Source organism: Nycticebus coucang, chromosome 18, assembly GCF_027406575.1.
Source record: "Nycticebus coucang isolate mNycCou1 chromosome 18, mNycCou1.pri, whole genome shotgun sequence".
Classification (NCBI taxonomy): domain Eukaryota; kingdom Metazoa; phylum Chordata; class Mammalia; order Primates; family Lorisidae; genus Nycticebus; species Nycticebus coucang.
In genome coordinates, this window is record NC_069797.1 from 21,539,943 (window position 1) to 21,567,516 (window position 27,574).

Genomic DNA, 27,574 nt, shown 5'->3' on the forward strand with positions numbered 1-27,574 from the left:
CCTGATGCTCTGGCGAGCGCGAGCTGGGTCGCCAGCCTTGACGCCTGCGCCGTGGCCCTCCGGGCCCCGCGCGCGGCGGGCGGGTGCCCGGCGCGCCTGCGCAGTAGGCGGCGGTGGCGGCAGGGGAGGTGGAGGCCGTGGAGCGGCAGCGGCAGCCGCGGGTCCCGGGACTGAGGCAGCAGCGGGGGCGGCGGCGGGCGGAAGCTGAGGTGACGAAGGCAGCGGCGGCGGTGGCCGTTTCCCTCACAGTGGCGGAGACCAAGGCGGCGGCGGCGGACGGGGAGCGGCCCGGCCCCGGCCCCCTGCTTGTTGGCTGTGGCAGGGCCGCCGTGGGGCCGGCCCGTCTCCCGCCCCCCGCTGCTCCCCCTCCGGCTCCTCCTCCGGGGAGACGCCGGGGGCCTGGCCCAGCCCGCACTCAGACTGCTGCTGCAGCCGCCGCCGGGGGAGTCGGAGGCGGTGGCGGCGGCGCCATGGGCGGCCTGGCCTCTGGGGGGGATGTGGAGCCGGGACTGCCCGTCGAGGTGCGCGGCTCCAACGGGGCCTTCTACAAGGTGAGGCGGCGCGCCGACCCGGGACACCTGATTTTAGCCTTCTCCCCCAGGGAAGTGGGGTGGGATCGAGCTTCTGGAGCTAAGTCCTGTCCTTTAGAACCTCAGACCCACGCTCCCATCCGCAGCCCTCCCAGGGAAACCGCTGGAAGTTAACCCTCTTCTTATTTTTGACCCTTCGATTACACCTGCTTTTACCCCCATCTTAGGGAGCGTGAACTTCAAGGTATTATTGTACCTGGATCGGTGCTCCCTGCCCCCTAGGAGAGACGTCTTTACCCAGCTTCTAATTGACTTTTCCTGTTTCTTAGTGGAAGACATACCTTAGACCTTAATCATATCTTCCCCACAGTCCAAGCACATGGAAAATTCTCTTTCTTCTTCCACTTGACCCCCTTGAGAAGGCCCATATTAAATCCTTTTATCTTCCTCAGAGAGGCCTCTGCCTACTGCTCTGGAACACTCATCCCACTTTTCATCTTACATTCCTGTTCCCAGCCCAAGGAGAAACGGTCAACATCCTTTATGACATTTAGCATCTTTGACCTCAGGAAATCTGGATTGTATCAGTCAAGTTCCCTCCCAAACAGCCATAACGTGGCATCTTTTCTGGACTCTCTGTTCCACCAACTCTTTATTCCAAGGCCAGCTGGTTTACCATTCTTCTACCTAGGAATGGATTTGTATTTGTTATCTCACTTTAACTTCAGATACATTTAGATCATTCATACAGTTTCTTCATCTTGAGGAGTGCAAGCTTCATATTCGTGAGTTCTGAAAGGGAATTTCATGAGAATTCCTTCTGTTGACCCTCTTAAGGATTTCCACTTCTAGAAGATTTATGGCCAACTCTCCCAATTTGGGAATCTGACAGCCTTTTTTGGAAGGAGAATAGGATTGTCTTTCAAAGACCCTTGCTTATTTGAGCTCCTCCTTTGCCTAAGATTTAGTTCCTTAGAACCCTTTTTAATAATACTTTCTTTTTCTACTCTGAATCTGATTTTCTAGGACATTTTTTTCCTACTTAGGTTAAGCCAGAGAGAAACTTCCTTGCCTCCAAGGAGTTTTTCTTTGTGTGACTGTTGCTATTCCAAACCTCTTTTGGACTTTATGTGTTAAGTTGTGCTAGAGACTCTTATCTCTCATTCTTTGATTTCACTGTGAGGAGACAGAGAAGAGATATTTTTTCATAATATCACTATCACTTGTGAGAAGAGTCCCCTTCCTTTCAGTTCTCAGCTCCCATCATAGACCTCTCTACCTTCTCATGCCCTTGGAAATGAGTTTCTCTGACTTCTTCCCTGCAAAGTCATTTTACTATAACTGCGAAGAATCTTGTGTTTGCCTTTGAATGGTTTTTGCCATACTTTAATTCATTGTAGTCATTTTTTACTCACTCTGAATGCCTATCTATTTTTGCCTTACTTACCTCACCTGATTTTCTCATATCTAGAGCCTGTGGGTACTGAAATCTATCTGTGTTAACATATCCTCTCAATTCAAGTCTTTGGCTTTTTATCTTCCTATTTCTGTATTGCTGTGTAATCCCTAGGAACCACTTTATTCCTTGTCTAGCTGAAGGAAGCTTCTAGTTGATCTCTTTTGCCATTTTCTGCATAGTTTCCTTACTCTTGGAACTTTTTCTTCTAGCCTGCTTCCATAGCATTTCTGTTTTCTTGGGCAAAAAGTCTAATTTTGGCCAGTAATCCTAGCATTCTGGGAGGCCAGGACCATCCTGAGCAAGAGAGACCTGTCTCTAGTAAAAACTGAAAAATAAGCTTCTGGGCGTGGTGACACTCATCCGTAGTTGCAGGTACTCTAGAGGCTGAGGGAAGAGGATTGCTTGACCCCAGGAGTTTGAGGTTGCTGTGAGCTAGGCTAAGGCCATTGCACTATAGCCCTGGTGACAGACCAAGGATGCGTTTCTAATTCCTTTCTGGTTCTGATAGAGCACATTTGTCTTCTTACATTCTTTCTCCCAAATTTGCATTATCTTTGTTGAAATAGACTTCTTTGTAAGGTGTTATTCCTATTCTCCCCAGTATCTTGTCCTAAAACTGGATCCTTCCTTCCCAACCTTAAATTCTGGGTTCTAAGTAAATTGAGTCCTTCATCAAGGTATGATGTTTGCTTTTCTTCTAGGAAGCATGGAAGCAATGCACAGCTGGAAGTGATTTGTATCCAGTTCAAATTAACTATATGAAATGGCTGGGAAGGGATTTATTTCCTGTTCCATGTATAAGCATCTAGCAGAAAGTCTCTCTGAATCTTTCCCATTCTCCTGTGGTCTTTGGCAATGATAGAATTGAGTGAATGGGGAACAGGGTACTCTGATTCAGAGAGAACAGTTTGTAATTAACCTGAAAGCCAGGTAATGTGGATTTAATTTTTTTAATTTTTTTGACAGTCTCACTATGTCGCCCTCTAAGTTGAGTGCTCTGGCGTCACAGCTCACAGCAACCTCAACTCTTGGGCTTAAGTGAGTCTCTTGCCTCAGCCTCCCAAGTAGCTGGGACTACAGGTGCCTGCCACAATGCCTGGCTATTTTTTGTTGTAGTTTAGCAGGCCTAGGCCGGGTTCGAAGCAGCCGGCGCCTTAGCCACAGAGGTATGGGTGCCAGAACGTAATGTGGATTTTATGTTACCATTTTCTATCCCATGCCTCAGTTAAAAACAAATCCCTAAATTCAGACTATTCTTTCACTCAGTGCCATATAGATATTTATCCATTCTGACCTTGCTACTGATTTAATATTCATGACTCAGCAAACTTTGGTGTGGGTCACAGAGTGTTTATACTGTTTCTAGAACTGTAAGTTTGGGAAAGTCCCTTTCTCCTCTTATAGAATAGGGTCCTGTTGCTGGTTTTCTTACAGAACAGAACTGCTAAAAATGTCAGATCTGGTATTTAAGTTATTTTGTACATATCCCTCCAAACCCTTCCTTTTTTTTTTTTTATCCTAAAAGAAGAGTTTTTTTTAATTAAATCATGAACACATAGATCATGTATACATTAATGCATTTATGGGATACAGTGTGCTGATTTCATATGGAATTAAGAGCATTTATATCACACTTGTTAATATATATTAAATGCCTCATTAATTATTGTGTTAAGACATTTATACTCCATACTTAATAGATATGACATGTACCCTTGTATTATGCACCATAGGTGTGATCCCACCATTTACCCTCCCTCCATCTGACCTCTCCCCACCTCTCCTGTCCCCCTCTCCTCCCTCCTTCATCCTGGGCCATAGTTGTGATCTATTCTTCATATGAAAGTGTGAGTGATTGTCAGTCCTTCCTTTTTTGTCAGAAGTTAGTGTATTTTATTTTTTGAGTTGTATTCTCCAAAGGAAATATTTACTCACCTTCCAGGACATAGTCATCCTACTCTGTAGACCTTGCCTGGATATCCTTATTCCCCTTCCTTTCCTAATGAATATGGCATCCTCATTTATAAGACATGGTTTTTAACCTGCTTTTCTCCTAGGACACTATCCTTTCTTTTGAGAGTTCAGGACTAGAAGACAGAGTGAAGGTGGAGACTAATTTTATATCTTATAATTTGAGGAAATGGAAGTACCTAGGAACCTAGGGCTCTCTTTTCTTCTCTCAGCCTGATGCTAGGCTGCAGAGCCAAAGCTAGGTTGTGCTAATGGCCCCTGAATCAAGTCATCTTCTGGACCTAGGTTGCTTTCTAACATTCCACTGACCCACTCTTGCCCTCACCTGCTCATTTTCCCCTCACCTGCTTATTTTCCCCTTGAGCATAGACTGAGCAGAACTTGGAGTTCACGTTCTATCACCTGTATCTTTTTTTTTTTTTTGTAGAGACAGAGTCTTACTTTATGGCCCTCGGTAGAGTGCCGTGGCCTCACACGGCTCACAGCAACCTCCAACTTCTGGGCTTAAGCGATTCTCTTGCCTCAGCCTCCCGAGTAGCTGGGACTACAGGCGCCCGCCACAACGCCAGCTGTTTTTTGGTTGCAGTTTGGCCGGGGCCGGGTTTGAACCCGCCACCCTCGGTATATGGGGCCGGCGCCGTACTGACTGAGCCACAGGCACCGCCCTATCACCTGTATCTTAAGAGGAAAAAAAATTAGTATCTGGTACGAATGGGTGAAATTAAGGAGCCAGAGCCAAGATTGGAATATGAAGTTGGGGAGAGAGCTTGTTTTGAAGAATAATTGAAGGAAAAATATCCTGCAGATGTAAGGACAGGTGACATTTGTTTGACCTACTCAATGATGTGAGGTGTGACTCCATTCTGAGCTTTACATTTCTGCCTTAGAAATCATGGTAGCTGGGAAAAAATGGTAATACTGCAGTTCTCCCTGAACATCAACCCCAACATGGTGGAGAATTGAATTAGAACCATAGGTATGTCTAGGTGTGGGAAATCTCTTTATAAATGGGGCAGGCAAATGGTTCTCTTCCCTATCTCTTTTCTGCTTCTGTCATGTCCTAAAAGTGTTTTGAGAAGAGGTAAGTCTATTTTGATAAACTTCTTCTAAGGCTTGAAGATAGACATTTTGGATAAAGAATTGGATAAAGTCAGCTGAAGATACTAGTTAAAGTATTTTAGGGCCAGGCACAGTGGCTCACGCCTGTAATTCTAGCACTCTGGGAGACCGAGGCGGGTGGGTTGCCTAAGCTCACAGTCTAGGTGACCAGCCTGAGCAAGAGCAAGACCTTGTCTCTAAAAATAGCCAGGCATTGTGGTGGGTGCCTATAGTCCCAGCTACTTGGGAGACTGAGGCAAGAGAATTGCTTGAACCCAAGTGTTTGAGGTTGCTGTGAGCTATGATGCTATGGCACTCTACTGAGGGTGACAAAGTGAGACTCTGTCTCAAAAAAAAAGGCAACAACAACAATATTTCTAGAAATCCAGATAGACCCTTAATGAAGAGGACAAGAAAAGGGAAGGGATAAAATATTAAGTGGTTGTGGAAGGATAAAGAAGGGTACTTGAGCAGGAGCTAAGGAAAGAACCTAAAAGGGATGAGGGATTCAGGGGAGTAAAACTTCTCCAGAAGACTTTGAGTAGAGAATAGTAGGAATAGGTATTGAATCTTAACAAAGAGTGGAAAAAACTTTTTTTTTTTTTTTTTGTAGAGACAGAGTCTCACTTTATGGCCCTCGGTAGAGTGCTGTGGCCTCACACAGTTCACAGCAACCTCCAACTCCTGGGCTTAAGCGATTCTCTTGCCTCAGCCTCCTGAGTAGCTGGGACTACAGGTGCCTGCCACAACGCCCGGCTATTTTTTGGTTGCAGTTTGTCCGGGGCCGGGTTTGAACCCACCACCCTCGGTATATGGGGCCGGTGCCTTACTGACTGAGCCACAGGCGCCGCCTGGAAAAAACATTTCTAGGGAAGAGAATGTCAGAGAAAAAGCATGAGTAAAAAAGAGGCCAGGAAGTACTAATGCCTTGGGTAGTAGTAGGCTCTAAGAAAGAAGTGGGCTCCATAGCAAGACTATGCCTAAAGAAGAGAAACATGGCTTGTATCAAAAGTGAATTTCAGCTGGTGCCTGTGGCTCAGAGGAATAGGGCACCAGCCCCATATGCCAGAGTTGGCAGGTTCACACCCAGCCCCGGCCAGAAACTGCAAAAAAAAAGTGAATTTCAGGTTTAGATATTCCCATCATTAGGCAATAAGAATATGGTAGGTGTTTGTGTGTGTGGGTTTTTTTTTTTTTGAGACAGAGTCTCTTTTTCCCCAGATAAGAATGCCATGGCTTCATATCTCATAGCAACCTCAGACTTCTGGGCTAAAGCAATCCTCTTGACCTACCCTCCTGGGTAGCTGGGACTACAGGCATGTGTCATCATGCCCAGCTAATTTTTCTGTTTTTAGTAGAGATGTGGTTTTACTCTTCATCAGGCTGGTCTTGAACTCCTGAGCTCAAGTAATCCACATGCCTTGGCCTCTGGGAGGATTATAGTTCTACAGGCATGAGCTGCCGCTGCACATGGCCTATAAGTGTTTATGCTTGACCAATTTGGTGAGGTGGGAGCTGTGCCTTCTCCTTATACATAAATTCATTAATTTTTACTTCCTGTTTTTTGACAAAAGTGAAAAAGCAGTTGAGCAGAGAAAGGATAGTCTTCAACACACAGTACTGGAATGACTGGATGTCCATAGGTTAAAAAAGAAACTTTGATCAGTACCCCATACACAAACTTTTTTTTTTGATACAGAGTCTCACTTTGTCACCCTTGGTAGAGTGCCATGGCATCAGAGCTCACAGCAACCTCAAACTCCTGGGTTCAAGTGATCCTCTTGCCTCAGCCTCCCAAGTAGTTGGAACTGCAGGCTCCCCCTCACAACAACCAGCTATTTTTAGAGACGGGGTCGCGCTCTTTTTTTTTTTTTTTTTCTTCTGAGACAGTCTCACTATGTTGCCCTGGGTAGAATGCCGTGGTGTCACAGCTCACAGCAAGCTCAAACTCTTGGGCTTAAGCGATTCTTTTGCCTCAGCCTCCCAAGTAGCTGGGACTACAGGTGCCCGCCACAACGCCGTGCAATTTTTTGGTTGTAGTTATCATTGTTTGGCAGGCCTGGGCTGGATTCACACCTGCCACTTCCTATGTATATGGCCGGTGCCCTGGCTGCTGAGCAATGGGCACCGAGCTGTGAGTTCTCACTCCTGCTCAGGCTGGTCTTGAACCTGTCAGCTCAGGTAATCCACACACCTGGGCCTTCTAAGTGCTGAGATTACAGGTGTGAGTCACTGCGCCTGGCATCCCTGTTCCTTTCTTGTCATTATCTCAAAATTGGGGTTGTCTTTTTTTTTGTTTGTTTGTTTTTTTTTGTAGAGACAGAGTTTCACTTTATTGCCCTCGGTAGAGTACCGTGGCATCACACAGCTCACAGCAACCTCCAACTCCTGGGCTTAAGCGATTCTCTTGCCTCAGCCTCCTAAGTAGCTGGGACCACAGGTGCCCGCCACAACACCTGGCTATTTTTTTGTTGCAGTTCGGCCAGGGCCGGGTTTGAACCCGCCACCCTCGGTATATGGGGCCAGCGCCTTATCGACTGAGCCACAGGCGCTGCCCCTGTTTGTTTGTTTTTTTGAGACATTCTCACCCTGTCACCCTTGGAAGAGTGCCATGGTGTCAAAGCTCACAGCAGCCTCCAACTCTTGGGCTCAAGTGATTGTCTTCCCTCAGCCTCCTGAGTAGCTGCAACTCCAGGCACCTCCATAATGCTGGGCTATTTTTAGAGACAGGATCTTGCTCTTGGTCAGGCTGGTCTTGAACCTGTGAGCTCAGGTAATCCACCCACCTTGGCCTCCCAGAGTGCTAGGATTACAGGCTACCTTGCTCAGCCTAAAATTGGGGTCTTCTGTAAATTGTATTATCCTTTTCAAATTCTCAGCAGTGTCATTCTTCAATAATATAACATCTTTCAAGTCCTAATTTTTCCTTCTCTAAATCGTGTTCATTTTGAACTTCTTCAAAATTCTGATTATTCTCTTAGGACCTAGGCCTCATGGCACCAGATCTGCTCTGGACTCTTGCTATCCTAGGGAAACAAGACCCTTCTCCCTCTTGACAGATCTGATGTCCTCTAGGTGTCCCAGGACAGCCTCACACTGTCTCATGGGATATTCTTAGCCTTGCTGAATGTCATTGGTATTTTAATTGAACTCTGGAGGCTGCTCAGCACACCAGGAGACGGAGCCCTGAGAGTTTGAGCAGACCACCGATTTTTGCCTATTTTGATGCAGGTACTTCCCCTTGTATTTCTGAATCTTATTTCTGGATTTTGCCATGTAAATCTCTTTCCATGGAAATACCATTTCCTTTCTCTTGACCTCATTTTTCTTTCCCCACTACAGCCTTTCTGGCCCTGTTTTTGGACTATTTGTGTTCTTTATCAAAAACTCTTATTTAAAGTTTTCCCAAAAAAGTTTGAAAAAATAATAATAATTGGGCTCAGCGCCCATAGCACAGTGGGTACAGCGTTGGCCATTTGCACCGAGGCCGGCGGGTTTGACCCTGGTCTAGGCCAGCTAAACAACTGCAACCAAAAAAATAGCCAGGCGTTGTGGTGGGCATCTGTAGTCCGTCCCAGCTACTTGGGAGGCTGAGGCAAGAGAATCACTTAAGCCCAAGAGTTTGAGATTAATAAAAAAAAAAAAATAATAATTGCTCTATGCCAGTGCTAAAGAAGAAAAAAAAAAAAAGATTAAGTTAAAAAAAAGGCTCTCCACTGTCATTGCTCCCTTAATGGCTCAGCTGGTGGTAAAATGTCATTTTGTATTTTTTACTTTTTTCTAAAATCCATTCTAGGGCTTTGTGAAGGATGTCCATGAAGACTCTGTCACCATCTTCTTTGAAAACAAGTAAGACCTTGGGAATAGAGAATCCAGCATACTAGGTCCTAGAAGGAGAGTGGAGAAGAGGGGGCAGCTGAGTCCTATGAGGCATGTAATAGATGGGGGAGAGCCAAGGGTTTGGGTGGGCAACTTATATGGATCCCAGGAGAGGAAAGGGCCAAGAATTTGGTGAGGGTGGGGGCATTTGATCCACTATTTAGACTCTTAACAGGAGATGGAAGATACCACTATGGAGCAGGGCCTGGGGTTTAGCATCTACTTAACCAAAGAGAGTGGAAATCACCTGAGGCAGTAACCCCTTCCTAAAGAAATGGGCAAACACATCAGTCTGAATAAACTTTTATATCATTGTTATATCATTGTTCCTCTTGCAGTTGGCAGAGTGAGAGACAGATTCCTTTTGGTGATGTCCGGCTTCCACCTCCAGCTGACTATAATAAGGAGATCACAGAAGGAGATGAGGTGGAGGTAAGAGCCATGGAATTTCCCCCTTTCTAAAAGTCACTTTTCCTAAGATCCCAGACTCTTCTCTGGTTGATTCATGTCCTTTCCTCCCTATGCCATTACATCCAGCCATGTAGCCTGGAAAAGTAAAATGGAATCATTCCTTTAACATCACTGTTAGGATCAGCCAAACTCTCAGGGAATTCCCTAATTTCAGGGGATTCACTTTTCTTTCATTTGTGGTAACAGCATCTATAATGCATTGCCCTCTGATTTTTTTTTTTTTTTGCAGTTTTTGCCTAGGGCCGGGTTTGAACCCGCCACCTCTGGAATATGGGGCAGTGCCCTACTCCTTGAGCCACAGGCACCGCTCCCCCCCTTTTTTTTTCACCATACACTAGTTTTATATACCATTTGACATATTTTCATCACACTGGTTAACATAGCCTTCCTGGCATTTTCTTAGTTATTGTGTTAAGACATTTATATTCATGTACCCTTATAATATGCACCGTAGATGTGGTCCCACCAATTACCCTCCCTCCGCCCATCCTCCCCTCTCCCCTCCCCTCCCTTCCCTTTCACCTTTCACCATATTCTTAGGTTATAATTGGGTTATAACCATATTCTTGGTTATAATCATATGAAAGCTATAAATTAGTTTCATAGTACATTGAAATTACTTTCAAAAGTACATTGGATACTTTTTCTTCATTCCACCTTTTTTTTTTTTTGAGACAGAGTCTCACTTTGTTGCTCTTGGTAGAGTGCTATGGCATCACAGCTCACAGAAACCTCAAACTCTTGGGCTTAAGCAATTTTCTTGCCTCAGCCTCCCAAGTAGCTGGGACTGTAGGCACTTGCCACTCCTCCTGGCTATAGTTACTGATTAGTATCTCTTTTCTTGCTTTTCTGTATTCTTGGTGTATGAAGCATCACAAAATTTTTATTTTTTTATTTTTTTTTTTAGACAGAGTCTGATTATGTTGCCCTCGGTAGAGTGCTGTGGCGTCACAGCTCACAGCAACCTCAAACTCTTGGGGCTTAAGTGATTCTCTTGCCTCAGCCTCTCAAGTAGCTGGGACTACAAGCGCCTGCCACAACTCCCAGCTTTATCTTTGTTGTAATTGTCATTCAGCAGGCCCAGGCTGTGTTCGAACCCACCAGCCCCAGTACATATGGCCAGCGCCCTAACCACTGAGCTACGGGTGCTGAGCCCATGACAAATACCTTTTTTTTTAGAGATAGAGTCTTACTTTGTCGCCCTTGGTAGAGTGCGTTGGCATCACAGCTAATAGCAACCTCCAGCTCTTGGGCTTAGGCAATTCTCTTGCCTCAGCCTCCCAAATAGCTGGGACTACAGGCACCCGCCACAATACCGGCTATTTTGTTGTTGTTGTTGTTGTTGTTGTTGTTGCAGTTTGGCCGGGGCCAGGTTCAACCCCACCACCCTCGGTATATGGGGCCAGCGCTGTACTCACTGAGCTGCAGGCACTGCCCCATCACACGTATCTTAATGCTTATTCCATTCTTAATGTTTTTGGATGGTTCTAAATATCTTTTTTTTTTTTTTTTTGCAGTTTTGACCGGGGCTGTGCTTAAACCCACTACCCCCAGTATATGGGGCCAGCACCTTGAGCCACAGGTGCTGCCCCTAAATATCTCCTTTATTTTTCATCTTTTCTTCAGGTTTATTCTCGAGCCAATGAACAGGAACCTTGTGGCTGGTGGCTGGCCCGGGTGAGGATGATGAAAGGAGATGTGAGTAATTGTGAAAGCCTTTGGAGAACTATTGAAACAAATATTTTATTCATAGAAAGGTAGGGGATAAATGCTCAGGTCATCACCAATTTTCTTTTTTTCCCTCTGCTAGTTCTATGTCATTGAATATGCTGCCTGTGATGCCACCTACAATGAGATTGTTACCCTAGAGCGACTTCGGCCAGTTAATCCCAATCCCCTTGCAACGAAAGGTAGCTTCTTCAAAGTTACCATGGCTGTGCCTGAGGATCTGAGAGAGGCGTGAGTGTTACAAATGGTGGTGGTGGGGAGCTCTTTATACCCTTAATCTCTGGCTTCATTTCTCCCAGGCCCCCCTCATACTTTGTAGTCTTTTTTTTTTTTTTCTTCGAGATGGAGTCTCACTCCTTTGCTTAGGCTAGAGTGCTGTGACATCAGCCCAGCTCACAGCAACCTCAAACTCCTGGGTTCAAATGATCCTCCTGCCTCAGCCTCCCAAGTAGCTGGGGCTACAGATGTCCAATACACCACCTAGCTTTTTTAATTTTTAGTAGAGACAGGGTCTTAATCTTGTTCAGGCTGGTCTCGGAATCCTGAGCTCAAAGGATCCTCCTGCCTGAGCCTTCCAGAGTGTTAGGATTACAGGCATGAGCCACCGTTCCTGGCCCCACTTTGCAGTCTTTTTCTGGTTGTTCCCTTGCCTCTCTAATAATATCCTTCTTGCTAGTTAGACTGTCAGCTCCTCTCTTTTTCTATTCCTATTCTGTAACCAGGGTCTCTCTTTTCTTATTTTCTTAGACCTGCTCTTTTCTTCCCTGAACTCTTTTTTTCCTTTGAGACAGAGTCTAACTCTGTCATCCTTGGTAGAGTGCCATGGCATTGTAGCTCACAGTAATCTCAAACTCTTGGTTTTAAGTGATCCTTTTATCTCAGCCTCCTGAGTAGCTAGGACTACAGGTACCTGCCACAGTGCCTGGATATTTTTAGAGACAGGGTCTCGCTCTTGCTCAGGCTGGTCTTGAACTTCTGAGCTCAAGCAGTCCTTGCCCTCAAGCCTTGCCCTCCCAGAGTGCTAGAATTACAGGCATGAGCCACCAGGCCTGTCCCTCCCCTGAACTCTTCGTTGCAGTCTGTTCTCTGAGCACTTTATTCTTTCTATGCAGCTGCTCTAATGAAAATGTCCATAAAGAGTTCAAGAAAGCACTGGGAGCCAACTGCATCTTTCTCAACATCACCAATAGTGAGCTTTTCATTCTGGTGAGTTTATTCTGCCTGAATTTCTCATAAGCCCCTTCAACAATTTTTCCTTTTCCCCTTGTAACTTCTTTGCAGAAAAGGTGAAGCCAAAATGTGCTTATCTATTTATCAGAGAGGACTTTATTGTTTTTGAGTCCTACAGGCCCAGGTAGCCCTACTTTTCCTTAGTCTTCCTCATGTATGACCTTATTTTGTTTTTTAGCCTGGTAATCATATTGCAGTCTTGGTTGGGGACCTTCCCTGCGATATTTAGACTTTCAAAAATAGACTCACTTTATGCTTGCTCCTTGCTTGCTATCTAAAACCACTTCCCTTAGGCATTCATAGAGTCAGCCCTGGTGAGACTGACAATGATATTCCTCTTCCCTAGCTTTATTTCTTTTCTAGGGACTTAGGTATCCTGATTCCTAGTCCTTGTCTCTTCCCCAGTATGTATTCAAAGTCAGTTTTAATGACTTTCCCATTGATTTCTTTCTAGTCAACCACAGAAGCCCCTGTGAAGCGGGCATCGCTGCTGGGTGATATGCATTTCCGAAGCCTGCGCACCAAACTGCTACTCATGTCCCGCAATGAAGAAGCTACCAAACATCTAGAGGTAAGTTTTGGCTCCCACTTTCTCCTGTTGAAAGGTATTGTCCTCCTCTCTTCCTGCCCCATCTTCTACCTATGCTTTTGTGTTTACAGAACAAAAAGACTAGGGTTTTTTCTGGGTCCTTAAACCTGGGTCAGTTATTATATCCCAGACTCCCCCATATGGCAGAACTCCATAATGTTATAGTGCAGTTTTTTTCAAACTTTTTTTTAGCAATGGGACTCTTTTATCAAGTGAAATTTTACTTGGAAGCACAATGCATAAAACGATCAATCAGAGCAACTCTGTCCAAGAGTGGAAAAGGGGGGCATGGCTCTTACCTCCACTGCCACCCCTAAATCACCTCTGGAAACCAACTTGGCAGGATATATTTGAGAACCATTTGTACACTGGGAATACCACTGGACTTGGAATCCTAAGTTTTGCTTTGTCAAATGATTGTCCTTTGGCAAATCATTTGATTTCACTGAGTTAATCTTCGTCTGTGAGGTAGGTAAATTAGAGTATTTCCTTAGGGTTTTTTGAGTTCTTAGATCCTATAATTGCCAGGTTTCTTTTTCCTAGGAATTATACCCTTTTTTTTTTTTTTTTTTTTTTCAGTTTTTGGCCAGGGTTGGGTTTGAACCCACCACCTCTGGCATATGGAGCCGGTGCCTTACTCCTTTGAGCCACAGGCACCACCCCAGGAATTATACCCTTCTAAATAAGTACGGTGTGTGTGTGTATTTATATTTTTTGTATATGTGTATATATTTTTCTGTGTGTGTGTGTATGAACATCTATTTCCATTTAAGTGAATTGATCCTTTTGGAAGGCTTTTCTTAAAGACTGCAAATTCTGAGTCATGGCAATCTTTAACTTCTCCCAGGATATTGCTCAGAGCACTAGTAGGTAAAAATTTGCCATTACCCCCCCCCCCCATGATACAAACTATATCTGTTTTAGTTGCAAATAAATATCTGTTTTAATTGCAAATAAACAGGGTTTTTTGTTTGTTTGTTTTGCGGTTTTTGGCCAGGGCTGGGTTTAAACCCACCACCTCCGGCATATGGGGTTGGTGCCCTACCCACTTTGAGCCACAGGCGCCGCCCAGCTTTTTATTTTTATTTTTTGTCCTGAAATGAGAGTCTCACTTTCTTGCCCCTGGTAGAGTGATCTGGTGTCATAGCTCACAGCAATCTCAAACTCTTGGGCTCAAGTGATTCTCTTGCTTAGGCCTCCTTAGTAGCTGGGACTACCAGCGTGCATCACAATACTTGTCCTTTATTTTATTTATTTATTTTTTTTGGGAGACAGAGTCTCACTATGTTGCCCTGGGTAGAGTGCTGTGGCATCACAGCTCACAGCAACCTCAAACTCTTGGGCTTAAGCGATTCTTTTGCCTCAGGCTCCCAAGTAGCTGGGACTATAGGCGCCCACCACAACACCCGGCTATTTTTGGTTGTAGTTGTCATTGTTGTTTAGCTGGCCCAAGCTGGGTTCAAACCCGCCAGCCTCGGTGTATGTGGCTGGCACCCTAACCACTGTGCTATGGGCGCTGAGCCAATACCTGCCTATTTTTTAGAGACGGGGTCTTGCTCTTATTCAGGCTGGTCTGAACTCATGAGCTTAAGCGATCCACCTGTGTTGGCCTCCCAGACACTAGGATTATAGGCATGAGCCACCACACCCAGTCCCAATAAGCAGGTTTTATGATGACAAAAGCTGGAATATTGGGGCGGCACCTGTGGCTCAAAGGAACGGGGCGCCAGCCTCATACCAGAGGTGGTGGGTTCAAACCCAGCCCTGGGTTTTTTCAGCCAAAAACTGAAAAGAAAAAAAAAAGCTGGAATATTTAGCTCTCCCAGAACATGGCTGTATTAATCTATATGGTAAAGTATACTAAATCCGCTAAGTTAGCCATTGGTGCAACGTCTTTTTACTTTTTTTTTTTTTGCCGTTTTTGGCTGGGGCTGGGTTTGAACCTGCCACCTCTGGCATATGGGGCTGGTGCCCTACTCCTTTGAGCCACAGGCGCCGCCCAAGGTGCAAAGTCTTAAGAGGCACATGTCTTTGCGCTTAAGAAATCTTGCCTTTTGTTTGTTGTTTCATTTTCTAAAAGTTATTTTAAAATACTGACTGTGGGCCGGCCCCGCATAGTGGCTCACGCCTGTAATCTTAACACTTGGGGAGGCTGAGGTGGGTAGGATTGCCTGAGCTCACAGGTTCGAGACCAACCTGAGCCCAGAGCAAGACCTCATCTCTAAAAATAGCCAGGCATTGTGGCAGGCTCCTGTAGTCCCATCTACTCGGGAGGTTGAAGCAAGAGAGTCACTTAAACCCAGGTCTTTGAGGTGGCTGTGAATTATCATGCCATAGCATTCTACCAAGGATAACAAAGCGAGACTGTCTCAAAAATTAATAAATAAATTAAATAAAATATTGATTGTATAAATATAAAAGATAAAAAGCAATACAATAAACACCTTTGATAGGCAGTTTAAGGAATAAAACCCTTGGCAAACTTCTCTAGAAGACACTTGTAAGTCATTGTAGATCTTCTCTCCCTTCCTTCCCTTAGTGATTTTAAACATTCAACTTAGTATCTTGGCTCGGCGCCTATAGCTCAGTGGCTAGGGCGCTGGCCACATATACTGGAGCTGGCAGGTTTGAACCCAGCCAGGGCCTGCCAAACAACAGTGACAACTACAACAAAAAAATAGCTGGGCCTTGTGGCAGGTGCCTGTAGTCCCAGCTACTTGGGAGGCTGAGGCAAGAGAATCAGTTAAACCCAAGAGTTTGAGGTTGTTATGATCTGTGAGGCCATGGCACTCTACTGAGGGTGACATAGTGAGACTCTGTCTCCAACAACAAAAAAAAACCAACTTAGTATCTTTTTCCACCTTCCTCTTTTTTTTTTTGAGATATAGTCTGTGTCACCTTCAGCAGAGTGCTGTGGCATCACAGCTCACAGCAACATCTAACTCCTGGCTTAAGCGATTCTCTTGCCTCAGCCTCCCAAGTAGCTGGGACTACAGGTGCCTGCCACAATGCCCAGCTATTTTTTTGGTTGTAGTTGTCATTGTTGTTTGGCAGACCCAGGCTAGGTTCAAACCCACCAGCACCAGTGTATGTGCCCAGTGCCCTAGCAGCTGAGTTACAGGTGCCAAGCCTTTATTTTTGGGGGTCAGAGTCTCAAGCTGTCACGCTGGGTAGAGTACCGTGGCGTCATAGTTCATAGAAACCTCAAACTTGGGCGGTGCCTGTGGCTCAGTCGGTAAGGCGCCGGCCCCATATACCGAGGGTGGCGGGTTCAAACCCAGCCCCGGCCAAACTGCAACCAAAAAATAGCCGGGCGTTGTGGCGGGTGCCTGTAGTCCCAGCTACTTGGGAGGCTGAGGCAAGAGAATCGCTTAAGCCCAGGAGTTGGAGGTTGCTGTGAGCTGTGTGATGCCACGGCTCTCTACCAAGGGCCATAAAGTGAGACTCTGTCTCTACAAAAAAAAAAAACAAAAAAACCTCAAACTTTTGGGTAAGCAGTTCTCTTGCCTCAGCCTCCCAAGTAGCTGGGAGTGCAGGTTCCCCCTATAACACCTAACTATTTTTTTTGTTGCAGTTGTCGTCGTTTTACCTGGCCTGGGCTGGGTTTGAACCCACCAGCCCTGATGTATGTGCCCAGCGCCCTACCCACTGAGCTGCGGGTGCCAAGTTTTTCTTTTTCTTTTTTTTTTTTTTTCAGTTTCTGGCTGGGGCTGGTTTGAACCCACCACCTCTGGCATATGGGGCCGGCGTCCTACTCCTTTGAGCCACAGGTGCCACCCAAGTTTTTCTATTTTTAGTAGAGACAGGGTCTCACTTCTGCTGAGGCTGGTCTTGAAGTCCTGAGATCAAGCAATCCTCCTGCCTCAGCCTCCCAAGTACTAGGAAGGATAACAGGCATGAGGCAACCTCGCCCAGCCATTCTTTGTTTTTTTTTTTTTGAGAGAGTCTCACTTTGTAGCTCTCAGTAAAGTGCCATGGCGTCATAACTCATAGCAACCGCAAACTCTTGGTTTCAAGCGATTCTCTTGCCTCAGCCTCCCTAGTAGCTGGGACTACAGGTGCCCACCACAACACCTGGCTATTTTTTTGTTGCAGTTGCCATTGTTGTTTTAGCTGGCCCAGTCTGGGTTTGAACCCACCAGCCTGGGGGTATGTGGCCTGCGCCTTACCCACTGAGTTATAGGCATCACCCGTTTTCTGTTTTTTTTTTAACTCCTTACCTACCTTTTTGGGTTTTATTTTGGGAAAAGTTGATATTTGGTTTAGGCAAGTGTTCATTACACTTTCATATACCTTGTGAAAACTTAACACATAAACCTTATCTAATCCTTTTGCTAGTCTTTCTTTCTTTTTGAGACAGACTCTCACTATGTTGCCTTGGGTAGAATGCCCTGGCATCATGGCATCATAGGTTCATAGTAATCTCAAATTCTCGGGCTTAAGTGATTCTCTTGGCCTCAGCCTCCCAAGTAGCTGGGACTACAGGTACCTCCCACAACTCCTGGCTAGTTGTTATTGTTGTTGTTGTAGTTGTTTATCAGGCCTGGGTCGGGTGTTTTTTTTTTTGCATTTTTGGCCGGGGCTGGGCTTAAACCCACCACCCCCGGTATATGGGGCCAGTGCCCTACTCCTTGAGCCACAGGCGCTGCAGGTTTGAACCTGCCAGCCCTGGTATATGTGGCTGGCGCCCTAACCACTGAGCTACGGGCGCTGAGCCACCTCTTGGTAGTCTTGAGAATGAGGTAGGTCAGATGTAATCACTTAGCAGATGACAAATCAGTGGCCCAGAGAGAATATTTTGTTCAATATCACACAATTAGATGATCGTGTTACAGCTGCCAGAAGTGACTCCCAGAAGTTTGGCCAAATCCCGTTCTTAGTACTTTCCTTACCACCACTGCACAAGCCATTGGTATTTGGTAGGTAGAATTCGAATTAAAAGTTCCTGGCCAGGTGGCGCCTATGGCTCAATGGAGTAGGACGCTGGCCCCATATACCAGAGGTGGCAGGTTCAAACCCAGCCCCAGCCAAAAACTGCAAAAAAAAAAAGTTCCTGGCCGAGCAGCTGGGCATGGTGGCTCACACCTGTAATCCTAGTACCTTGGGAGGCCACGGTGGGTGGATCACTTGTGCTCAGGAGTCCTAGACCAGTCTGAGCAAGAATGAGACACGTCTCTACTAAAAGCAGAAAAATTAGCCGGATTATTGCAAGTACCTGTAGTACCAGCTACTTGGGCTTGGGAAGCTGAGGCAGCAGGGTTGCTTGAGCACAGGAGTAAAAGGCTGCAGTGAACCATGATCACACCACTGCATTCTATCTTGAGCAACAAAGTGAGACTCTGCCTCTTATAAAAAAAAGTTCCTGGCTGGGCATGATGGCTTACACCTAGAATCCTAGCACTCTGGGAGGCCGAGGCTAGTGGATTGTCTGATCTCAGGAGATTGAGACCAGTCTGAGCTAGAGCAAGACCCTGTCTCTAAAAAATAGCTGGGCATTGGCTGGGCGTCTGTAGCTCAAGCAGCTAAGGCGCAGCCACATACACCAGAGCTGGCGGGTTCGAATCCAGCCCCAGCCCGCCAAACAACAATGACAACTACAACCAACCAAAAAAAATAGCCAGGGTTGTGGCGGGCGCCTGTAGTCCCAGCTACTTGGGAGGCTGAGGCAAGAGAATTGCTTAAGCCCAAGAGTTTGAGGTTGCTGTCAGCTGTGATGCCATGCCACTCTACCCAGGGTGACAGCTTGAGGCTCTGTCTCAAAAAAAAAAAAAAAAAAAATAGCTGGGCGTTGTGGTAGGTGCCTATAGTCCCAGCTACTCAGGAAGCTGAGGCAAAAGAATCGCTTGAGCCCAAGAGTTTGAGGTTGCTATGAGCTATGATGCTACAGCACTCTACTGAGGGCAACAAAGTGAGACTCAGTCTGAAAAAAAAAAACACAAAAGTGTTCCTGAACTTTACACACAGATCCTAGTGGTCAGCTGACTCTAGGGTGATTTGTGTGGCTTCCGTTCACACATCCTTATTTAAGTTATGCAAAGGGTCTGGTACTTGAGATTGATGTTCTGCTATTCCACCACCATGATTCCTACAGTGCCTTTTCCTTTCAGACAAGTAAGCAGTTGGCAGCAGCATTCCAGGAAGAGTTCACAGTGCGAGAGGACCTCATGGGATTGGCAATTGGGACTCACGGTGCCAACATCCAGCAGGCCCGAAAAGTACCTGGGGTGACTGCTATTGAGTTGGGTGAAGAGACCTGCACTTTCCGCATCTATGGGGAGGTCAGCAAAAGATCTCTGTCTTCTAGGTCCTCTAGGGGATAGAGAGAAGAGAGGCTAAAGTAAAAAGCAAACCTGAGTTATACTGAGCACCCTAACTTTGGTGGCAGCACATTTTCCTCAAAGACAGATAATGACAGGAAGATAACATTTGTTTAAGATCCAGGTCTTCTATTTTATTTCAGTTTTTTTATTGTTAATTTTTAATTATTATGGGTACATAATAGTTGTATATCTTTCTAGGTTTTTTGTTTTGGGGTTTTTTTTTGCAGTTTTTGGCCGAGGCCAGGTTTGAACCCACCACCTTTGGTATATGGGGCCGGCACCCTACTCCTTGAGCCACAGGCGCCACCCCTCTTTATAGGTTTAATTTTTTTGTTTGTTTGTTTTTGTTTGTTTGTAGAGACAGAGTCTCACTGTACCGCCCTCACGTAGAGTGCCATGATGTCATACGGCTCACAGCAACCTCTAACTCTTGGGCTTAATGCAGTTCTTTTGCCTCAGCCTCCCAAGCAGCTGGGACTACAGGTGGCCGCCACAACGCCCAGCTATTTTTTTGTTGCAGTTTGGCCGGGGCTGGGTTTGAACCCGCCACCCTCGGCATATGGGGCTGGTGCCCTACTCACTGAGCCATAGGCGCCGCCCCCATCTTTATAGGTCTTAATAACAAATGTCCACTCTTCCTCCCTTAGACTCCTGAAGCATGCCGACAGGCCCGAAGCTACCTTGAGTTTTCTGAGGACTCAGTACAAGTGCCCAGGAACCTGGTTGGTGAGTTAGGGGTGTGTATAAATAAAAGTGAAGAATATAGCTGGGGCCAAGTGCAAGATTATCTGAAGTGATTGTGGGCTTTTGTAGCTAGTGATTGGCACTTCCCTGTGGACCCCCAACTTCACAAGGATAAATCATATAGTCCATAGTAGGAGTGGTAAAATAGAAGAATAAAATTCTAGGGCCTACGTTGGGCACAGTGGCTCATGCCTGTAAACGTAGTACTCTGGTGGAAGCTGAGGTGGGTGGATTATTTGAGCTCGGGAGTTAGAGACCAGCCTAAGCAAGAGCGAGACCCTGTCTCTAAAAATAGCTGGGCCATGAGGCAGGCGCCTCAGCTACTTGGGAGGCTGAGGCAAGAGATTCACTTGAGACCAAGAGTTGGAGGTTGCTGTGAGCTATGATACCACTGCATTCTATCCAGAGTAAGAAAGTCTCAAAAAAAATTTCTTTTCTAGGGATTATAATATTTTGTCCTCATCAAAAACCTGGAAGCAAGAGAATAAACTAAAATGTACTCTGTATAGGGAAGGGGAATGAGGCTGGAAGTCTTTTTATTTTACCTGTTTTTACTCTTCATTACCTTTTTATTTAGGAAAAAAGGCCTAATTCCTTCTTTATCCATTCAGGCAAAGTGATTGGAAAGAACGGGAAAGTGATCCAGGAGATTGTGGATAAATCTGGTGTGGTGAGGGTTCGCGTGGAAGGTGATAATGACAAGAAGAACCCCAGGGAGGAGGTATGGGTGTGGGGAAACTAGGCCTAAAGATTGGTTTCCAGAAGTAGATGGGATTGTTCTTTCAAAGTTGCGAGTTCGAGAGGGTAGAGATAGACTTTTTTTCCCTTAGTAGATTTAGAGCCCAGATTGATCACATTGGGTGGACTCTCCAAGGACACCAGGTGGGGTTAATATTTCCATTTCATTTCCCCTTCTGATCCGTTTCACCCTCCTCTGCTCTGCAGGGAATGGTTCCCTTCATATTTGTTGGCACCCGAGAGAATATCAGCAATGCCCAGGCTCTGCTGGAATACCACCTCTCCTACCTGCAGGTACCCAGTCTGGAAGAGGAAAGAGCTGGGTGTTGAAAGGGGACGAAAACTGCTGGGGGATAAACTGAGGAACTATGGTGCCCAGTTTGTCTCTCTGCATAGAACAAGAAGTATGAACATTGTTGGAAATCTGAGGCTGTCCGGTTGGGTGACAATTTTGTTTAGCCAGTATGTTCCCTTTCCTTGCATTCCTGAGAGCTTAGGATATGCAGGATAGTTAGGGTAGAGAAGCAAAAAGAAAGGTACTGTCCATTGATCTTATTCCTCCTACCGTATCTTCTTCCATTTTCTACCTAACCAGGAGGTGGAGCAGCTTCGCTTGGAGAGGCTGCAAATTGATGAACAGCTTCGGCAGATAGGGCTGGGCTTTCGCCCTCCTGGCAGTGGGCGGGGCAGCGGTGGCAGTGACAAAACTGGATATACCACTGATGAGAGCTCCTCCTCCTCCCTTCATGCTACTCGAACCTATGGGGGCAGCTACGGGGGCCGGGGCCGGGGCCGGAGGACAGGTGGTCCTGCCTATGGTGAGACAGCTATGGGAGTGGGGGTGTGTGGGGGCCTTGTAGAGAGAGGCAGAGGTCTGGATGAACACTTTGGGGAAATCTGTGATGGAGTTGATAAAGAGGTGATTGAGTGGGGAACCTGGGAATGAGAGGAAGAATTTTTCTGGTTTGGGAACTGTGATAGATCCTGAGGTAGGATTAGTGGCCCTGACTAGAACTCATTGTGTTCTTCAGGCCCCAGCTCAGACCTGTCCACAGCTTCTGAGACTGAGTCAGAGAAGAGAGAGGAGCCCCACAGAGCTGGGCCTGGCGACAGGGATCCCCCAACCCGAGGGGAAGATAACCGGAGACGGCCGATTGGGGGCCGGGGTAGGGGACCTCCACCTGCTCCCCGGCCCAGTTCGAGATACAATTCTTCATCTATTAGTTCAGGTACCAGACAGCTGAGTTTATGAATATGGGTTGAAAAGGAAAGATGATGGATACCTGAATCCTAACATCTCTTCTTCCTCTGACCAGTGCTGAAGGATCCAGACAGTAATCCCTACAGCCTATTGGACACATCTGAACCAGAGCCCCCAGTTGATTCAGAACCGGGGGAACCTCCCCCAGCAAGTGCTAGGCGTCGCCGCTCCCGCCGCCGCCGCACTGACGAAGATAGGACTGTCATGGATGGAGGCCTGGAATCAGATGGGCCCAACATGACAGAGAATGGCCTGGGTAAGAGCTGTTCCTGGGGCCTGAAAAATTAGAGACAGATAAGAATTGAGGGATAGGGATGGGGCGCGGTGGGTCATGGCTATAATCCTAGCATTCTGGGAGGCCGAAGCGGGTGGATTGCCTGAGATAACTGGTTTGAGAACAGCCTGAGCAAGAGCAAGACCCCAGGTCTAAAAATAGCCAAGCGCTGTGGCAGTTGCCTGTAATCCCAGCTACTCCAGAGGCTGAAGCAAAAGAATCACTGGAGCCCAAGAGTTTGAGGTTGCTGCGAGCTAGGACACCATGACACTCTACTAAGGGCAACAAAGTGAGACTCTGAAAAAAAAAAAAAAATTGAGGGATGGGGGATTGGACCTGTGACTCTTGTTTTTCCCTACCTAACAGAAGATGAATCTAGACCCCAGCGTCGTAATCGCAGCCGCCGTCGCCGTAATCGTGGTAACCGGACTGATGGTTCTATCAGTGGAGACCGCCAGCCAGGTCAGCTGACACTGGCCACCAGAATTCTTCCTCAGAGCTGAGAGAATGGGATGGCGTCTACCCTGTGAAAACCAGGGGTTGGGATTCAATGGGTATGTTGGGCTGGCTACTGGAGTTCCGTCTGAAACTTGATCCTCTGCCTTCCCCAGTGACTGTGGCTGACTATATCTCACGAGCAGAGTCTCAGAGCCGCCAGCGGCCACCCCTGGAACGTACTAAACCCTCAGAAGACTCTCTTTCAGGACAAAAGGTAGGCAGGCAAGGTGTGATTTACCCTATCCCTTTTTTGTTGCTATCCTGTGGCAGGACACAATAAAATTTCTAAAGAAATCTCTTACTGGCTCAGTGCCTGTAGCTCAGCTGTGAGGGAGTCACATACACCAGAGCTGGCAGGTTGGAACCCAGCCTGGGCCTGCCAAACAACAATGACAAGTACAACCAAAAAATAGCCTGGTGTTGTGGCAAGTGCCTGTAGTCTCAGCTACTTGGGACGCTGAGGCAAGAGAATCACTTAAGCCCAAAAGTTTTATTTATTTATTTATTATTATTATTTTTTAAATTTTTTTGTTGTTGCAGTTTGGCTGGGGCCGGGTTTGAACTCACCAACCTTGGTATGTGGGGCTGGCACCCTACTCACTGAGCCACAGGCACCACCCTAAGCCCAAGAGTCTATGATTGCTGTGAGCTATGATGCTATGGTAGGGCACTCTACTGAGGGCAATATAGTGACACTCATCTCAAAAAAAAAAAAAGAAAGAAACTGGGATGTTAACTATGTGTTTAGGATCCTAATTAGCAACTTTAAGATTCTAGGGTTGGTTGTCTTTAAAAAAAACAACAACAGAATTCTTAATAGATTTGAATAGTAATGTAAAAAAAAAATCTCTTACTGAATTGCAGAGGTAACTGTCTGATGGTGTTTAGACTGCATTTAGAATAGTGCACACTTTGAATAGACTAGAGAGGAAAGTTTGGCTCACTTTTTCTGGATCACAGGAAGAGTGAGACTGGGGCATGGAGATCAGGGAACCAATCCCTGGATCAGCAGATGCTGTGCGGGCTTCAGTGGTAGGGAGTGTCATCCACCTGAATTTCTATTGACCATCTGCCTTCTTTTCTCTTGATTTTCTTTCCCACTTCCCCCTCAGGGTGACTCTGTCAGCAAGCTTTCTAAGGGCCCTGCGGAGAATGGGGAGCTTTCTGCCCCCCTGGAGTTGGGTAGTTTGGTGAATGGGGTTTCATAAAACCTCTAGCCTGCATCCCTCCCTTCTCCATCTCGCTTGCTGCCCAACACCATGGCCCTCACAGGCCCAACTGACCTGCGCTGGAGCTGCTCTTATCTAGGGGGGGAGGGGGGTGGCACAGCAGCTTGGGTCCCCCCCAACCTCCAGGAGCTATTGGAGGGGTGTGTAACAGGGTCATACCCCCCTCCCTCTTGTCCACCCTACCCCTAGGGTAAGGGGAGCCTCTCTCCTTTCCCATCAGACTGGATGTGCCTTTATCCTCTAATGCCCCAATCTCTCTGAACACCCCCATTCTTCGCCTGTTGGTGAGGGGTGCTCCTTGACCCACTCAGATTTGACAGTTCAGGGGGGCTCCCCTGCTATCCCTCCTCCCATCCTGTACCCCCCATTTCTGGGGCCTCATCACTGTGGAAGACGGGGATAGTAAGGGTTTAAGTGGGTGGGAGGCATGGGGAGGTTTTGGATTAGAACCAGGGGTGTGTATGAATGGGGTGACAAGGTCCCCCAGGGGGAGGGGGGAAACCTACCTTGTCTGGTGGATGAGAAGGCGTATTTATTTTTCACTGTACAGTATTTAAAGAGAATAAAAAATCCAAATGGCTCTCTGCTTCCTGTGCCTTCCTTGTCCCCAGTTTGGTCCTTTTGTTTCTCTAGGATTGTCCTGCCCTGGCCCTTGGTCCCCGGCCCGTTTTCTTTTCCTCCATACCTTCTCATTCTTTAGTGATCCAAAGATGGTCTGTCTTCTGAGGATTCCTGACATTCCTAAATTCCCCAGGCTCAGGTACCCTCCTGGACCAGAGGAGAGTGGCTTGTACCTTGTTTCTCCCCTCCCCCAGATTTGCTGGTAGAGGGCATTGGGCCACTCCTATACTTGAGTCACAGCAGAGCGCTAGGCGGGTCTGCTCAGAGCTGGAGCTGTTTCTGCTAAAAGCTGAGAGCCAAGCTGGGCTGCTTAATCCGATTACCTGAGGCCTGGGGCTTGGGCTGGGCTTGGGCAGAGTAGAGAACAGGGTATCCTCATGCCAGCCTCTGGAACCCCAGTGTCCAGCTGCCATTCCTTGTCATTGTTCTGGTCTGGCTCCAAGCATTTTCTCCAGCATCCACATCACAGACCTCAGCTCTGGGGAATTGTCCTGGGTTTCCTATTTCCCCACTCCTGACTTGTAGGTTGGGAGATAAAACATGGCTTAATTCAATGGCTGTGGAGAAATCTAAGGTTTGGAAGCTGGAGTTGGGAGGGCTTACATTTTTCTCACCTGGGGAAAGGGGTTGAATCAACTCCCAAGCACCTGCTGGAATGACTCAGGAAACAAAAATGGCCTACCTCCCTCAGCCTGACTTTCTTGCCCCAGGGCCAGGTCGGGGTTTGAGGAGCTATTGTCACCATTGAGGGAGTTGGGGTGGGAGGTGGATGTTCCAAGTTCCTCCCAGAACAACTGACCCTGAGGGCATTTGATCCTTAGATGGAAAGGAATTGGCTTTAAATTGCCAAAGTTTAAGAAGGGAGGAGAGACATCCTAGCAACTGGGGCTGGAAGGCTTGACATCTAGGTCTTGGGTGGGGAGAGGGTGTGGTACCCTGAGGGGGAATGTTGGGGGCCAAGACACAGGACACCTGGGTTTGCCTAAGGGGGAGGAGGTTGTGTTGGCGCCCTTAAGGAAGCAGAGTCTTGTGGGAGGGACTGAGGAGTCAGCCTTTAAAAGTTATTCCCGGTCTGGTACGCCAGCTACAGACGTTGATCCCAGGTGGGAGAAGTCTGTGGCGTCTGCCTGGCAGCTGCGGAGACAACGGTTTACCGCCACCACTAAAGGTCGGTCCGGTGGCACCTGTGGGTAGGGAGAGAGGGATGGGGGTCTGCTAGTTGGTAGACCTCAAGGCAAGAAGATAAGGAGAACACAACCTCTCCAGCACTGGGCACCAGACGCATTGGATTTTACTATTTGATTGTCTCCAAAGTGTGCCCAATTAGTTGGAAGCAAAGGCTCTGTTTTACAGTCTGGACTTGGGGATGATAGATACTTTTTAAAGACGTTGAGTTCCTCCGCAACGACTCCAGACTGGGAAGACACTTGCATTTTCAGGGTTGCTGCTTCATTTTGAGGGGAGGGCATTCAGAACGCCCTCTTAAAACTTACTCCACCCCATGGCGCTAGCCGGCTCCTCAGAGGACCAGGCTTGGAGTGTGGAGGCCCTGGCTTCCACGGCCACTGCCTCCTCGTCTTCGGGACCCCAGCAGCCGGAGGACGCTGGAAGCCCCATGGTCCCCGGGGGACTCCCCCTGGAGAAGGTGAAACGACCCATGAACGCATTCATGGTATGGAGCTCCGCCCAGCGCCGCCAGATGGCGCAGCAGAACCCCAAGATGCACAACTCAGAGATCTCCAAGCGCCTGGGCGCGCAGTGGAAGCTGCTGGGCGAGGACGAGAAGCGGCCCTTCGTGGAGGAGGCCAAGAGGCTCCGTGCACGGCACCTGCGCGACTATCCCGACTACAAGTACCGACCTCGACGCAAGGCCAAGAGCTCGTGCGCTGGAACTCCCCACTTCAGCCAGGGAAGAGGTAGTCTGGCCAGCAGCGGCCCCCTCTGGGGGCCGGTGTACGCGACCATGCAAGCTAGCAGAGGCTTCGGATACAGACCACCCAACTACCCGACAGCCTACCTGCCCGGCAACTACGGGTGAGTGCTTGGAAGCGGTAATGTCAGAGGGCCTGGCTGGAGGGGGAGCTGAGTCTGACTAAGCTGCTGGGTGGGTACCTTCCCTTGTATCCCCGGGGCCCTATGTAGAGTGGAGTGGGTCTGGGTTTTCCTAGAGGGCGTTTCCATCTTAGCCTTGAGGTGGCAGTCCTGCAGGGGCAGGTGACAGACCCCTAGGTGTGACTGGGTTCTGGTTATGTGGGTACCCCACTTTCTCTTGCTTCTGGCCTGCGTGACCAGGCTTCCTCTCCCAGCCTCCGGGGCAAGGAGAGGCCAGGCCGATTCTGCCCCTTCCTGGCCTGCAGCCCCAAGGAAAACAGCCACACAGCACGCAAGTCAGCTAAGCCAGCTCTTGAGCATGCCCTGACAAGGCTGTGCACTTTTAAGAGTATAAGCTGTCTTGGGTCTGGTTCCATGCCTGTTGTTCCCAGTGGGCCCAGGCAGTCAGGGCTGGATGGGAGGCAAGTTCTACTCCTCAGCCCCAAACTAATCCAACCCCTCCCGGACTTGGGAGTTGCACCTCCAACCTAAAGAAGCATTCTCTAACCCCATGTTTCTCTCTACAGCTCTTCCCACTGTAAACCTGAGGCCCCGTCATCGACATGCTCCCTCTCTCAGAGTGACCCTAAGCTCCAGGGGGAGCTGCTTCCTCCCTATAACCCCTACCTGCCCCCAGGCTCTCCCACTATGTGCAACCCTCCCCTCTCTGGTGCCCCCATGCCCCTAACACACCTCTAACCCTCACAGACACACACCTCCCAGTAAGGGCCCCATTCTATTTTCACCCAGAACCATCCCCTACAGCACAAGCTGCAAGCCACAGTTCAAAGGAGGTCTGCAATCCTCCCACAAAAGCCAGGGAAACACACAGTTTATACTTTT

General features: G+C 47.5%; 2 protein-coding genes across 2 annotated transcripts; both read left to right on the forward strand.

Moving 5' to 3' along the window:
* FXR2 (FMR1 autosomal homolog 2) lies at positions 1 to 24,599 on the forward strand. The gene is made up of 17 exons (XM_053569929.1): positions 1 to 551; positions 8,855 to 8,907; positions 9,276 to 9,369; positions 11,035 to 11,106; positions 11,219 to 11,367; positions 12,249 to 12,342; positions 12,821 to 12,937; positions 19,063 to 19,233; positions 19,923 to 20,001; positions 20,631 to 20,740; positions 20,965 to 21,051; positions 21,353 to 21,575; positions 21,789 to 21,986; positions 22,074 to 22,274; positions 22,659 to 22,754; positions 22,904 to 23,004; positions 23,903 to 24,599. The coding sequence occupies exons 1-17, from the start codon at positions 471 to 473 to the stop codon at positions 23,996 to 23,998; spliced, it is 2,022 nt and encodes a 673-aa protein (XP_053425904.1). The 5' UTR covers positions 1 to 470; the 3' UTR covers positions 23,999 to 24,599.
* Positions 24,600 to 24,688: 89 nt separating this feature from the next.
* On the forward strand, positions 24,689 to 27,444 carry SOX15 (SRY-box transcription factor 15). The gene is made up of 2 exons (XM_053569964.1): positions 24,689 to 26,674; positions 27,259 to 27,444. Exons 1-2 carry the CDS (start codon positions 26,142 to 26,144, stop codon positions 27,428 to 27,430), a joined length of 705 nt encoding a protein of 234 aa, XP_053425939.1. The 5' UTR covers positions 24,689 to 26,141; the 3' UTR covers positions 27,431 to 27,444.
* Positions 27,445 to 27,574: the final 130 nt, after the last annotated feature.